General features: G+C 52.5%; 1 protein-coding gene across 1 annotated transcript in view; it reads right to left on the reverse strand.

Moving 5' to 3' along the window:
- Positions 1–14,763, reverse strand: part of NCBP1 (nuclear cap binding protein subunit 1) — a 1,187,216-nt gene that overhangs the window by 456,048 nt on the left and 716,405 nt on the right. The window contains exon 19 of the mRNA XM_069630359.1: positions 14,480–14,583. Coding sequence (XP_069486460.1) covers positions 14,480–14,583 — 104 coding nt within the window. The remainder of the gene's footprint in view (positions 1–14,479; positions 14,584–14,763) is intronic.

The raw sequence follows: 14,763 nt of genomic DNA on the forward strand, positions 1-14,763 counted from the left end.
ATTCTAGTTTCGCACACTGACCAAGACCGGGTGGTTTTCGGAGGGTGGCGAGGAGAGGACAGGACCATAATTTTGGTTTTAGTCTGATTTATTTGGAGATTGTTGGTGGTCATGTAGGTTGCCAAATTGTCCAGCTGCCTTTGGAGGCCGATCGGAGTTTGATCGAACAGGATCATATCGTCGCCGTATAAGAGGCGGGCCAAGGAGGAATTGCCAAACTTCGGAGGGAAGATGCGCACCAGAACTTCTGAATCTTTGTAGTCCCCCAAAAAAGCCACGAAGAGTGCCAGAGCCAGCCTTGTTTAACACCTCTATGCGCTTGGATATTTCTGGACAGAGCCCGCTGTTTATTCAGTCGGACGTTAAGTGAGGTATTGGTATGCAGGGCTATTATTGGCTGTAGTACAGCGGATGAACACTTCCAGTTTTCCAGCTTTCTCCACAATCTTGGTCGATCCACTTTGTCGAAAGCCTGAGAAAGGTCGATGAAAGCCGCGTACACCGTAGGGGCACCCTGCTTTATTTTAGCTTTTAGGATTGTGAGTATGAGAATATTCAATGCGGTGCTGCCATTTTTCTTGAAGCCTAGTTGGTAGGGATCACTGCAGGGGGCTTCTTTCTCCCAGCGGTGGAAGTGATCTAAAAGAAGAGTGGCAAACAGTTTGCCCATAATGTCCAGTAGGGCGATCGGGCGATAATTTTCCGGGGCTTTTCTGCTTCCATGTTTGAAAATTGGTATGATGGTTGCTTTGCACCACGATGATGGGATCTGTCTGGTAATTCTGTGGTGGTCAAACAGAATGCTCATGAAGGCAGCCCATTCATCACGGTGCTTCTTTAGATCTATATTCGACAAGCCATCCGGGCCTGGGGCTCTTGATGATTTTAACTTTTGGATGGCTATGCTTATGTCTGATATTGGAGAGAGATCGATCCAAGGCGCTGCGGAGGAATCAAGGGACGAGATCGTATCCTGGGTCGGGCTAGCAAACAGGTCAGTGAAAAACGTGACCCAGACTTGTTCCGGAACTGAGTTGCTCATGTTATAAGTTGTGGATCCTTGCGAAGCATTTACCAAGGACCAAAAATCAGCCGGTTTTTTTGCAGTTAGGACTTTCATCATTGATTCAGCGTCTTGTTGGTATAAAACAGCTCGACGTGCTCTGATCCATGATTTGTAGGCTTTTTTTTCCGTACTCCAGCGATCCCATGCCGCGGCGGTGCTATCAGCCTTGGCACATCTTCTGAGAGTTCTCAAGACGTTTTTCTTCCCAGCTGTTTCCTTGTCGTACTGATGGTTGCATGATTTGGGGATAGGTGAGCCCGCTGCCGAGTGATGCCTATATTTTAGGAGCATGGGGAGGTAGTCCGGCCTGGTCGGTGGAACAAGAGGTTGATCAGTCCCAAATTCCGCCACGTACTGATCGGTAATAGATCTAATATTGGCCAAAGTCAGTCGAAGGCGCGATTGTTGGGGATTTGTTTCAACCGATGGTAAATAATAAGTTGAATTCCTCGCAGAAGAGCTCCAGGAAGTAGTGAGCATATTGTGGTCGCTGGTAGCCATGTTGACCACTTGGAAGTCTTGAATTGCTGCACACAGAGCTTGTGACGTAAAAATATAGTCCAAAGTAGCTGTCGACCGGCCCCTCTCCCAGGTCGGGAGATGGGACTGCCCTTCACGGATCCAGGCAACGTTGTGTAGATTCCTGGATGCCATGAGGGTCATCCATGCTTGTCCTCTATGCTCTGCTTCTGTTACCTCGGTTGAATTTTTAGAGACCATCTTCTGCTGGACACACTTCGCGTTGAGATCACCACATACCAGTACAAAGGGAGTGTTCCATTCGATAAGGATCTCGTCAATGACTTCCGCCATGGTTTGACAAGAGTGTGGCGTTGTAGTTCTTTGCGGGTTCCAGTATGTAGTGATCAAAGCGAGTGGCAGAGGTGAGGATTGCATTGACCGTCGATTTAAAGTTTCAGAAGCGGGGTTCCATTCAATTAGGACCGCCAGTACCCCATATGATCTGGCTGTGGTCCTGATCAGTTTTAGATTTTGATTTGACCGTACTCCGATGAGAAGGCCTGCTGAGGGACGGCCTAACAGCCCTTTTACAGCTGCCGAGATCACGATGTCATACCCATCCATTGAGGGTGTATCCTGGAGCCATGTTTCTTGCAAACCGAAAATATCAAAGTGACCCAGGTCGAGAGTGTTGGGGTCAGTCAGATGAGCATGGCCTCTGGTATTCCAGGAGGCCAACGACAAGGGTTTTTGACACAGTTGGATGTCGGCTTCTTTTGGTAATTGCTATCTAAGGCGGTGTGAAGATAGAGCCCCCTTTATCCAGTCCCAAGGGCCGGTTTGAGGAGCGGATTTTTTGAGAACTGGCGACGGTGGTAATTTGAATTGCACACCAGATATGTGAGTTGCGTGGTCTCTTCGTGGGGATTGGTCTCTCCAGCTTAGCTTTCTTTGAGCCGCGCGGGATCGCTGGTTTGGGGAGTACCGCGGGCGGTGCCTGGCTAGTTCTTGCGTGTCTTTAGACCGCTGGTAGGTTTGCAATACTACTCGAGGTGGGTCAGGAGAGCTCCCGGTGGAGCTTATCGGACGTTCAGGTGAATCTTGCCGCAGCTTCCCGGTTCTCGATTGATAGGAAAAGTGTGCCTTCAGTATGTCTCTTCGATTGGTTTGACCTTGGGAAGGACTGTGGACACCAGTTCTTCCTTTCTTAGATTGTCGTTCCTGGGTACTGTTCTTAAGGTTCAGAGTCTTTATTTCAGACAGCAGCAGGCCTTGCGCTTTAAGTTCATCGCTGGCTAGGTGGCATATGTCTTGAATTGCAGAAGAATAAATGTGCAGGTATGCTTTGGCTTTATTGTCTCTATGATAAGGCTCAACCCTTTTAAAGTCTTCCGAATTTAGTTTGCTTAGCGAGGGTGTAGCCGGTGTAATCTTTAGCACAGTTCTTCTATTCAAGATGATGTACTTATCTTTGCTGGAGATTTGCTCTATTTTAAAAAGGCGCGTAGAGTTTCCCCTCATACAGACAGTAAGTTTGTCCGTTACGTTTCTGGCTGTCCGCGTCCCTTGCTGCGGCGACCTGGCTGATTGATTTCTCGCCCTGGGTCTGCTTTGGAAATCCGGCGAGTATCTTGATGGCTCTTCAGTGTGTCGGATCCGAAGCGGTTTATTCAGCTCAGGGGCCTCCCTCGGACATGAGAGAGGGTCCGCTCTGGAGTTCGAGTTACGGCCGGAGGGGGAAGTTGTCAAGGTCTCACGAGAGATTGGTCCTTTCTCGGGAGCGGAATGCACCTTGCCAGGCGACGTTGCCGATAGTAGGCCTGAATTCAAGCAATCTTCTGTCGATCTGGGGGACTGGGTAAGGTCCGTCACAGAGCCTGATCGCATTAAATTTTGAGCCGTACTTCCAGGAACTCTGGAGTTGGAAGGCAAGCCCTCCCGTGGGGGGCTACGTTGGTTTGGTTTATAGGCTAGTGGCATTGATTGATCGATCCCAGCTAATTTCAAGACTTTCTTTCCGTTAATCGGATGTTGGGTCGGACCCGGGCTGCTTGCCAAGGCCAGATTTAAAGTCGGTGTAGTCAGGTTAGACGTTTGAGGTAATTTTGCTTTATGCAAGAATACTGGAGCAATTTCGTTTAGCTGCTTTACCTGAGTCGTCTGTGTAGATTTATGCACTGTCGGCGGTGGTAGAGAGCCTTTGGTTGTTGACGAGGCCACGGATATGTCCGAAGCTAAGGCTACCACCTCTTTTGTTAAGTGCGGGGTTTCGTACTTCAGGTCGATGGCTGTTATATAGCCTTCCAGGAAGGTTAACTTCGACTGTATACTTGCTAAGATGGCCGTGTTGTCTTTAGAAACGTCGCTTAGCGCTTCGTACAGCTTACAGATGGGGGCCATGGAGATGGTGATTGCCGACATGATTGTTGTCAGATCTTTTCTGGTGTTGGGTGAGTCTTTCTGAGATGAGAAGTCTGATCTTCCACTCGCTGTCGAGTCCCTTACTCCTAGAGCCGCAGGGTTCGCCAGTGAATGCCTGCGCCTGTAATTACCGTCTCCTGGGTCAAGCGTCCTTAAGGGCCTTGGAGTTGGGTCCCTTGTTTGGGCCTTAGAATCATCGAGATGTAATGGATGAACCAAGGCATCTTGGTGCCTCGCAGCAGGAAACAAAGTCGTTAAGTGGTTCTTTGCCCAGAGTTGAGGAGACATTTCTCTTTGTGTGCCCACTTTGGGCTGCAACAAGTCAAAGATGTCCGAAAGGGGCTGGTATGAGGCCCTTGTGTTACTTAATGGATCGATCGCTGTGGTAACCGCCGGCCTTGGAGGCGGTGGCGACTGAGCCTTCGCCTCAAAGTGCTCTGGTAGAATTAAGGAAGAGACCTCCCGTCTTGGCGTGGCTAGCGACAGTGCGTTCAGCTGGATGACTGCTGGGACTATTGGGGTCGTGGTGTCCAGATGATCGAGTCCCAGGTCAGACCGCGGGGGGGAATTTGATAAAAGTCCAAGGGACAATGTGGCTGGGGCCGGGACTTGCCCGGCTGGCGTGTCCTGGGGGTTGGCGAGAATGGTAATTTTCCTGGACTTAGAAGCCAGTGGCGTCTCATCCAAAGCTTCAAGGATTTCCGCATCCGAAAGTTCCGAGTCATTGGACAGTTTCCTTTTGCCTTGCGTCTGGAAGAAATTCAGCAAAGCGGTAGACAGAAGTGGAATAGGTAGAGTAGGTTTTGTGTGGCTCTTCTTCTTATGGCCTTGTTGTAAAGCAGCCTTTTTGGTCTGTCTGGAGACTTTTTAAAGGAGGAGCTGACAGATACAGCTGTTTTCCTGGTGTGGCGGCCATAGATTTGGCTGTGGGATAGTGTTACTAGGGACTTAGGTGCAGAATTGCCTTTTTTTTAAAGATTGATCTTTTTTTCTTTTGGTGGGGAGTCAATTTACGGCCGCCCGTGTCCGAGGTTACAGAGCAGGGGTCAGTCTGCCTCGCTAAGCTCCTCTAAAAGAGGATTCGAGGAAATTGATTGATTATGCAAGACTGGGGGCGATGTGTCAAACGCCCTTGTTTCCCCGGTGTCTGAGGTGTTGCCGGGAGGGGCTGACGCCACAACCGTCCCAGATGGCATAAGAGCGTCCAATGCAGATGGCTGGATGGTCTCATCCGGCGTAGCATAGACCGCTGGATTCCCTGGGAGCCCTGCACCAACATGGTCGAGGTTGCCCGGTATACCCGCTGCAACCGGGTGAATCGAGGCCGTGATGGTCTGGGTGGCCGGAATGTTGTGTGAAATGGAGATCTGGGCCTGGGCGGGTGGGTTGATGGCCGGGTGGAGTGGACGCAGTGCGTCTTGTGGCTGCTGAGACAGAGCGGAGTCAATTGTACTTTCTTGGAAGTTGGTTGACGGCCGGGCGTCCGGGATGGCAGCCGGAGATGAGAGGAGTTGAGAAGCTCCAATTGCCGATGGGCCCACCCCAGACCCGTTGACAGCGGCCCTCCGGCCCCCGCACAGGACTGGTCACTCGCCGAGGCGGGACGAGGGCGGGCAATAGCGGGTTCTGTTGCCAAAAACTGACGGTGGCCCGGAAGACCTCCAAGTGCTCTGTCTTTGGGATCCTGTGAAGAAAGAAGTCCGTGATTCCCTGGGCAGGGAGAAAGGAGATACTGCAGACATAGTGTCTTGGACCACCGGGTGGGGTACTGGTGTTTGCCCGTGGTCATTGCCTCTACCGGGCAGTGGAGATTCTTTGAAGTCCCCTGAATGTGAGTGGCCCAAGTTTGATCGAGGAAGCGGGTTACTGGACGCTGGAGCTCTCGCTGGAGACAGTAGCGGGGCGGAACCAGCGGCGCTGCCGGACACCAACGAAGGCACAGTCAATAGAGTTTTCTTTGTGCGGCTCCTTAGGAGACGCTGATCCAGGTCTTCATCCATCGCGGGTAAGACAGGGGAAGGGAGAGAGAAAGGGGGGAGGAAGGGGGAAGGCAAGAAGAGGGTCAGCGATGGGAAGGGAGAAAGGGATAAGAAGGGTAAGAGATAGGAAAAAAAGAACGAGGGGGAGAGTGGGAGGGGGGGGGGGAAGCTTGGGGGGAAAGCTTGCCGGAGGTAGGAAGGGGATGAGGGAAAGCGAGAGGCGAAACGAAGGGAAGGAAAGGGGAAAAAAAACAGTCAGTAGCTTGCCGCCGGGTAGGCTGTGTTCCGCCGACTCACAGAAACAAGAATCCGGGAGGCTTGAGCCAGGGAGGACAGAAGGGGGCGCAGAGTTGAAACTGCCCGCAGTTCGCAAGTTCACAAAAGGTGCCAATAGACACAAGGAAACACAAGGGATCCTACCTCTTGGTCCTTGTTGCACGGGATGCCCTTAAGTCCATGAGGTCCTTGGTGGAGCCGTCAGCCCCCAGCTCCCGGGGCGGACTGGGGCAGAGTGGAACTCAGCTGGGAACTCCGCGCGGCCACAAGCTTTTTAAAGGCCAGTTGGGCTTTTTCTTTCCTTAAAGGTGTACACAGTGGAAGTGGATCACTGCTACAAAATCACTTCCTCTCACAGCAGAGCTCTGGGGCAGACTGGAACTCAGCTCGGAACTTATCCTCATTAAGGGGTGAGTTATAATGTAATTCGATAACGACTTGGTCCCTCATAGAGCTATCATGTAAAGAGACAACAGTAGGTTTAATGGATGTATCCGATTCAGGCAGCACACTTGAAATAGATAAAGGTACAGATGAGACTGAGCCTAATCCAGTAGTGAGTTTGCTAGAGAAGCCCTGGTTCTGAGCCTGAGACAATTTTCACAGTCAATTGTGAAAGTGGTGGGTTATTATTAGCACAAGAAGTTATATCTAGGTTAATAGAAGGAGCGCACTTAGTGGCTAATGACCGGGGGCTTCTTTTCGGTAGACATGATATCTCACTACCTTTTAACATTGTAACATCAGAGACAAAACATAATGGGTTATAAGTTGTCGAGGGGATAAAATTATTAGTAGTAACACAATTAGAGGACAAAATGCTATTAGGTACCTGTGCGTCTTTGGGTAAAGGGCAAAACATCTGTTGAATATCACGAGAAACAACTTTCGGCTTAGATCTATCAATTTTAGAGCGACGTGGGCGCGAAGAAGAGCGTGGCCGTGGAGTACTTCCCATTTGCTTAAGTTTCTGATTTACTGGAGGAGGGCAGGACGGGGCCAAATCCGACATGTTTGATCTCAGGAAGTAAACGCGACTTCGCATTTATATCCCAACTATTAGACAGTTATATTCGTACACAATAGAAAAATAGAAATCTATTATTGGTTAAAAAGGTAGTAAAGTTAAAAAACACAAGGTACGCAGATTAAAAATCAAGCGTAAAGGCAATACCCACTACACGCTGCACAGCTAGTAGCCAACAGTCACTTAGGAGTCACTTGTGAATCTTACTGTTCTATTTGTACTCGCACAATCGTCAGGATTCTAAGTACAGTATGAATGCACGAACTGCACCGAACAGCCGCCAAACAGTCACTAGGCTTGACCCTGCCGGGCTCATCGCCGCAAGGCTGGTAGCCTCCGGGCTTTGAAGTGGCCCAAGTCACGTGAAGGTCTAGTCACGCCTCCTCCAGGAAGCGCTATCCTCCTACAGCACGGCAAGAGCCTCGACCGGCTCGCAGTGCCAAGCTGAAGTGCAATATGTATAAATGGGGCAAGCCCAGCGTTCCAAGCCGCAAGGTAATATCACTCCAGATCGCTCACACTGAGCGGGCGGCAGCCACCGGGCTTTGAAGTGGCCCAAGTCACGTGAAGCAGTTACGTGAAGGTCTAGTCACGCCTCCTCCAGGAAGCGCTATCCTCCTGCAGCACGGCAAGAGCCTCGACCGGCTCGCAGTGCCAAGCTGAAGTGCAATATGTATAAATGAGGCCAGCCCAGCGTTCCAAACCGCAAGGTAATTTCACTCCAGATCGCTCACCTCTTCCATTTATAAAGATAACACGAGAGTGGAGGACGTCCTGGCCTTTGCAAGAACCTCTTTGCAATCAGCCGGGATATCGTACCCTCCAAACTCTAGCGCTGCAGGAGCCAGGCCTGCAAGTTTAGCGACTGTGGGTCGTGGTGTAGAATGGAGACTTCTCTGGAGAGAAGATCAGCGTCTGCCGGCAGCCTGACTGGCGGGGATGTTGACAAGTCCAGAAGGTCTGGGAACCAGATCTGCCTCGGCCACGCCGGTGCGACGAGGATCATCCTGCACCTGGACTTCTTGAGCTGGCTGATGAGGCGGAGCAGCAGCGGCGGGAACGCGTATAGAAACAGGCCGTCCCAAGGGAACGAGAAAGCATCGCCCATGCTCCTCGGCTGTGGGAACCTGCTGGCAAAGCTCTGGCACTTGGAGTTCGTCGCCGCCGCAAACAGGTCGATCTGGGGTTTGCCCCATCATTGGAAGAGTCGATCCACTTGATCCTGGAGCAGTTCCCACTCGTGGCACGAGCTTAGCTCCCTGCTGAGTGAGTCGGCAATGGTGTTTTGATTCCTGCCAGGTGGAAGGGAACCAGAAACATCCCCTGGGCGACGGCCCAGTGCCACAGATCATGGGTCTCCTTGGATAGGGCTGGGGATCTGATGCCTCCTTGCTTCCGTATGCAGAACATCGTGGGGGTGTCGGTGAAGATCCTCACCACCTTGTCCTCGAGGGACAGGAGGAACGACTTGAGCGCCCAGAACACTGCACAGAGCTCCAAGATGTTGATGTGAAGAGACCTCTCCACCGGGAGCCAAAGGCCTCTTGCGTGGAGATCTCCGGTGTGGGCCCCCCAACCCTCCAGCGAGGCTTCCGTAGTCACTGTCTCCTGAAACGTCGGGGTTTGAAAGTCCATGCCCGTCGTGAGGTGAGCCCGGGTGCCCCACCATAGGATCGCCCAACGGAACTCCTCGTCGAGAGGGATCATGTCCTCGAAGCAGCCCCCGCCTGAAACCAGCGGGCGTCGAGGAAATCCTGTAGCGGACGCATCCGAAGTCTGCAAAGGGGTACAAGGTAGATGCATGAGGACATTATCCTGAGAAGTGACTTGATGGACCTCACCCTGGCCATGTCCGTGGCTAACAGTCGCCGTACCTTGCCCAGGATGGTTTTGGTCCTCTCCTCTGAAGGGGAGGCCAATTGCTCCACTGTATCCAGCTTCGCCCCCAAAAACAGTGCTACTTGCGACGGAACCAGGTGGGATTTGGGGTAGTTGATGGAGAACCCCAGCTCCGTGAGCAACCGGACGGTCCTCGCCGTATGATCGACGGCGAGTTCCCTTGAACTTGCCCGGATTAGCCAGTCGTCCAGGTAGGGGTAGTTGTGGATCCCCTGCAGGCGCAGCCGCGCCGCCACTGGTGCCAGGCACTTGGTGAAAACCCTGGGTGCCGACTTTAATCCGAACGGTAGGGCTCTGAATTGGTAGTGGCGTCCTTGAACCACGAACCTGAGGAACTTCCTGTGCCATTCTAGAATGGGGATGTGGAAGTAAGCATCCTCCAGGTCCAGTGACGATAGGAAGTCGCCTTCCTCCAGCTGTCCCAGTACGTGCTGGAGGGTGACCATCCTGAATTTCTGCACCTTGATGTATTTGTTTAACCGACGCAGGTCTAGGATGGGGAGCCAACCGCCTGTCTTCTTCCTGATGAGGAAGTACCTTGGGTAAACTCCGGAGCCCCGGAGCCTTCTGGGGACGAGCTCGATGGCACCTTTCTTGAGCATCGCCTTTACCTCCAACAGCAGTTGAGGGACGTGATTCTCCTTCCTGGCCACAGGAGGAATGCGAGGGCACTTCTTTAGGAATTCCAGCGAGTGCCCGTTGGCCAGGGTGTCCAACACCCAACGATCGGTGGAGATGGACTCCCACACCCTGATGAACTTAGTCAGTCGGCCTCCCACTGGGGTGCTTCGGTGGGGGCCCGACCACTCAGCCGGGTCAGTCTTGCTTGGAAGCGGACTTGCCGCCTTGGCCTCCTTGGCGACGACGGCGGGAACCCCCTTGCTTGCCGCGACCTCTGTAGGCCTCCTGGGAAGAGGAGCGTGCCGCCTGGCGGTAGGTGGAGGAGCCACCGCTGGATCCTTAGGAGGCACCCTGTCTGCCTCCAGAGCTCCGAAAGGGCCGTCGCTGCTGAAACACCCCAAGGGCCCGGGCCGTCTCCGAGTCGGTCTTGATGGCCTGTAGAGACTCTTCCAACGCCTTCCCAAAAAGATTGTTGCCGTCGAACGGCATGTCCAACACTCTGTTCTGGACGTCCTGGCGAAAGTCTGTCGCCTTGAGCCATCGTCGGAGGCAAACTCTGTTGCCCAGTTGGCGAAATCCGGCATCGGCAATGTCCGTTGCCACCGTAATGGCGTGATCCGATGCCACCTCGCCCTCCTGCAGAATTTCTAGGGCCTCCGCTCTTTTGTCATCAGGCAGGAAATCTAGCAGGGGAGCCATCTTGAACCAGAGCTCCCTGTCGTAGCAGGCCACGATCGCTAAGGCATTGGCCGCCTTAATCATCGTCGCCGCCGACGAGATAACTCGTCCCATAGAGTCCAACTTTTTACCCTCGCTGTCCGGCGGTGAAGTGGAAGTTGAAGCCGCCGTGCCCGCTGCCTTCTTAGCCGCTGCCGAGATGACCGAGTCTGGCGTGGGCTGGGCCCTGGGGCACAAGGTGGCAGCATTGGGGACTCGGTACTTCTCATACCTGTCCCTCTTGGTGGGTGTTGTGGCAGGATTCTTGAGGACAGCAAGCCCCTCGTCCCAGATGTCGTTGAGTAAAGGCACCGCGAGGACCATCTTCCTCTTAGCCTCTCGTTGTTGGTACAGAAACCCCTCCTTTTTCTGTTCTTCATCAGGGCAGAGCTGGAAGAGCTCGGATGCCATGGTTATCATGGCATGGAAAGAGCCAACCTCGTCGACTGGGGACGCCCGCGTGGGGGGGGGGGGGGATGGGGATAGGTGACGACGGGATGTCTGCTGTGTCATCGCCACCGTCTTCCATCCCCGTCGCCATATCCTCTCCCGGCGAGGGGGATGAGGGGTCCACCGGCTTCGTGGGCACGAAAGGCGGAGAGGGGTGGACTCTCCTCCGCTTGTTCGGAGGGTTTCCCGACGGGCCTGGTTCTGGATCCTCCGTCGGGGCCCGTGGTAATCTTGTCCTTGTCTCGGTACATAAGGATTGGATTGCCAACAAAATGGCCACCGAGCTATCCTGGGGCTCGGGCAATGGCTGCGACGGACGGGATGGCCGTTCCACTGGGCCCGGTTAGTAGTCCTTGTCGCCTTCGATCACGTCAGCAGGGACCGTCCTCTAGGATCGAACCTTCTCGAACCTCTCATTGAGGCCTATGGACCTTTCATTGAGGCCCCTCTCGGTCTCCACCAGTTCCTCCTCAGCGGCTGATTCCGAGTCTGTAACGGCCACCTCCCACCCCCCCTCTTTTTCAGCCGGGGGCTTCACGGGGGTCTTAGCGGTGGGCTGGAAAGAGGATTCCCTCCGCGGTGGCAGGGATACTCTGGGCCCAGAGGCCGTTTCCATTGGCGTAGTCTCAGCCGGCTCCGCCAGGGTCGCATGGACCACTTCGGTAGAGGCCTTAGCCGGGTGGATCAAGGCCCTCACCACCTTAGGTGCGTCCTGGGCCTTCCCTTGTGGGGGAAGAGGGGGTGGGGTCAAAGCCTCGTTCCCCCTTCGAGATCGACCGGGTCCGCTCCAGCAGCCTACCCGGGTTCTCAAACGTGCCGGGGGAAGTAGCGTCCCACTTGGCAACCGAAGAGCCCGACCTTCCGGCACTCCCGGAGCTCCCAGACTCGCGGTGCTTGGCCTTCTGTTGGGCTCCCGTCGCCGGGGGGCCCCTCAAAGGACTTAGAAGCCCGCTCAGCCTTCTTCGCCTTCTCACTTGCTGTGCCCTTCTCCAGCCAGGTGGCGAGGCGGGAACGACGATCTTGTTTGGTCCGTTCCGAAAGGTTCTTGCAGAACGCACAGTCCTTCTCCACGTGCGTCTTGTCCCCATGGAGGCAGTAGAGACATCGCAAATGCTCGTCCTCCTTGAAAGTTATATAATCTGCATCCAGGGCAGTTCCTGAACAGCTTGGATCCGGGCGTCAAGCTCCCTTTGTCCTGGGCCATGTCCATTGAGGTAGGCCGCAGATCTTCCGGAATCCTCCAAGAAGTGTAAACTAGATGAAAACTTCACCCTTGAGGGGCGTAGAAGAATTCCGAAACGGGTACCCGTTACCGGAAGTAGAAACGGTGGAGCTTGAGGCTCAATTAAACCGAAAAAATTAGAAAATCTCATGAAAAAGCGTGAAAACGCAGTAAAAAAACTCGAGCTAAACACAAGGACTCCCAACACTTGAGCGTGCGGTAAAAATCTGAGGATGGCTACCAGAGGCGGGGCTTAGGGAGAGGGCAGTCATTGGCTGGGGGCAGTATGACCCAGTGATTGGTTGCTACTAAGACAGATCAGAAACGAAACGGATAATGATTTTTTTCTTTACCGAGGATTCCCAACTTGACGACGCAGAATATTCATGAGCATGTGAATCCATGCCAGACCCCATGCTGGAGAAGGTAAATTACCACTCTCCTCACACCTAGTGTGTGGAGGATCCTTTCTGCCATGTTAGTGGGGTTCTGGAGACACTACACGTCACGTTAGGGAGTGTTACAGTTACGCCCATGTCGACGTCCCCTTCGCTCTTAGAAAAAAAGATGCAATACTCCGCAATAACACTAGACTATATGCACAGCAGGTGATTCTAAGCAGATCCACAAGCTTCAGAAACACTGGGTCCGATGGGGCAGGACGGTGCTTCTTCAGTTTCCTCGGCTCTGCCGGGACAGAGGCAGGTTTGTCCCCACATTTCCAGCACAGTGGCCTTCACTGTCACATTAAAGGGGAGGTGTGTCTCCTTAGGGGCAGCATCCAAGATATTGCAAATTTCCTACCGAACTGTGGGTCTGGACAGAGCTGAAAGCCAGAGAGTACTGGCCACCTTAGCCATCAATCGCTGAAAAGCAGCTTGAGGCATTCCTGGGGTGGGAGCTGGCAAAATGTCCATCCCCAGAGAAGTATCAAGGTCACTGGCAACGTGCAGATTTTTCATCCAGTCCCAGTACATCCTCACCTTCCGAAATCTCCCCGCCATAGAAACCAGGGGGATGAAATCCAAAGGGAACTTGATCAACCACGTCAGATGTCATACATTTGAGACATGAAGGCGTAAATAAGGAGGAGCTGGTACCGGCGCAAAGGCTGCGAAGCCCAAAGGCAGGGCCAGTTGGAACAGAGGAAGCATATCAGTCTTTTGGTCCAGGCCCGGGCCCATAGGCATGCAGGAGTAGTCCCCAGTGCGTACCCTGCCGGTTGCAACAGATGCAGTGGGACCTGTCTGTTGCAGCCAGAGCAGATGCACCGTTACCTGAGCCACGTTGGCAGATATCCATCATCTTAAGGCAGAGGTTTTCCCATTTCTACAGGGTTGAAGACTGGGTAGGAAAAGGACCTGCGCCAAACTCGGGAGAATCCTTAGAGCAGTGGCTCTTTTTCAGGAAAGAGGATGAGTTTTAGTGCAAGGATTAACCCAGGAAGTGGGACCTCTTCCTATGTGGTTTCTTCTTTTCCTTCTCCTTGCATGTAGCGGACCTGTCTCTTCAGAGGGTCGGTCTGCACTGTGCAATCTCGAACAAGACTGCAGAGCCTCAAACTTCGCTTTGTGGGCTAAGGTAAATATCTTCGCCACCCTTTCCCGGAGGGTTCAGGTGCATGGTCTGGGTGCTCTGCTCCTCAACCAAGCAGTAGAAAAGAAATCTGGTGCGGATCCGAAATGAATCTGCGGGCCACAATCCGCACAAACTCAAAGGCAGAGGCCTTGAACCGAGAAGGCATGGTGCAAAAAAAAGAATCATTGCTTAATGAGCGTGCCCCAGATTACTGAACAGAGCACACGGAAAAGAGGTCACGGGGTGTGACGCCTCAATATTTACCGTCTCCGACGTAACGTCCAGGACAGGGCATGTAGAGGAATTGGGCAGAGCTGTAACCCCTGGTGGCAGAAAGGTTTCCGAAGAGCTGTGCTCGGATAGGGATATCAGATGAAGAATCTGTGGGAAAAGGGATTAATTGGAATAAAGACATCACATTAATTTCCTAGCAATATTCTTTTATTGAGGTTGAGGCACGTATCGACCAAGTATCAAAAACAGCATGGGTCTTTAAAAATACCAGGCAGGTGTCTGCAACATGCGGCTCTCCTCGTGTTTTGGACTAAAAATTCCATGCTCCCTACCCTCACCATTGACTATGCTGGATAGGGCTGATGGGAGTAGGGTAAAATTTGAGAGTCAAAAGTGGAAGACTCGTGCACACACATTTCAAAATGTTGGCAATAAGTAAAAGTGTAAGAAGATCAATTTCACTCATATCCGCTCACCCCCAATTGTTATTCCCAAAATACAAAAGGCACCAACGGTTGACAAATTACCTTGTGAAATCACGTGAGAGCTCTGGAGAGAAAATCCAATTTGCAACTGCAGCACAGTTCACAATCTGTGTCCTGATCATCTTATCCACAAGTACAGCAATCATCTGGATAGTGAAAAAAGGAATTATGCACTGTATGCAACTGTATATTTCTATTTCATTGTTTTAAATTTGACATTGATTAGGGTCAAAATCAAAACCAAAACATTTTCAGTGCACATGTAGTTTCAAGAGGACCAATTGTCAAAAATGTCACAGCCAATAATCATTATAGGAGAGGAGGGA

This window comes from Ambystoma mexicanum, chromosome 6q, assembly GCF_040938575.1.
Source record: "Ambystoma mexicanum isolate Mex_15411 chromosome 6q, UKY_AmexF1_1, whole genome shotgun sequence".
Lineage (NCBI taxonomy): Eukaryota > Metazoa > Chordata > Amphibia > Caudata > Ambystomatidae > Ambystoma > Ambystoma mexicanum.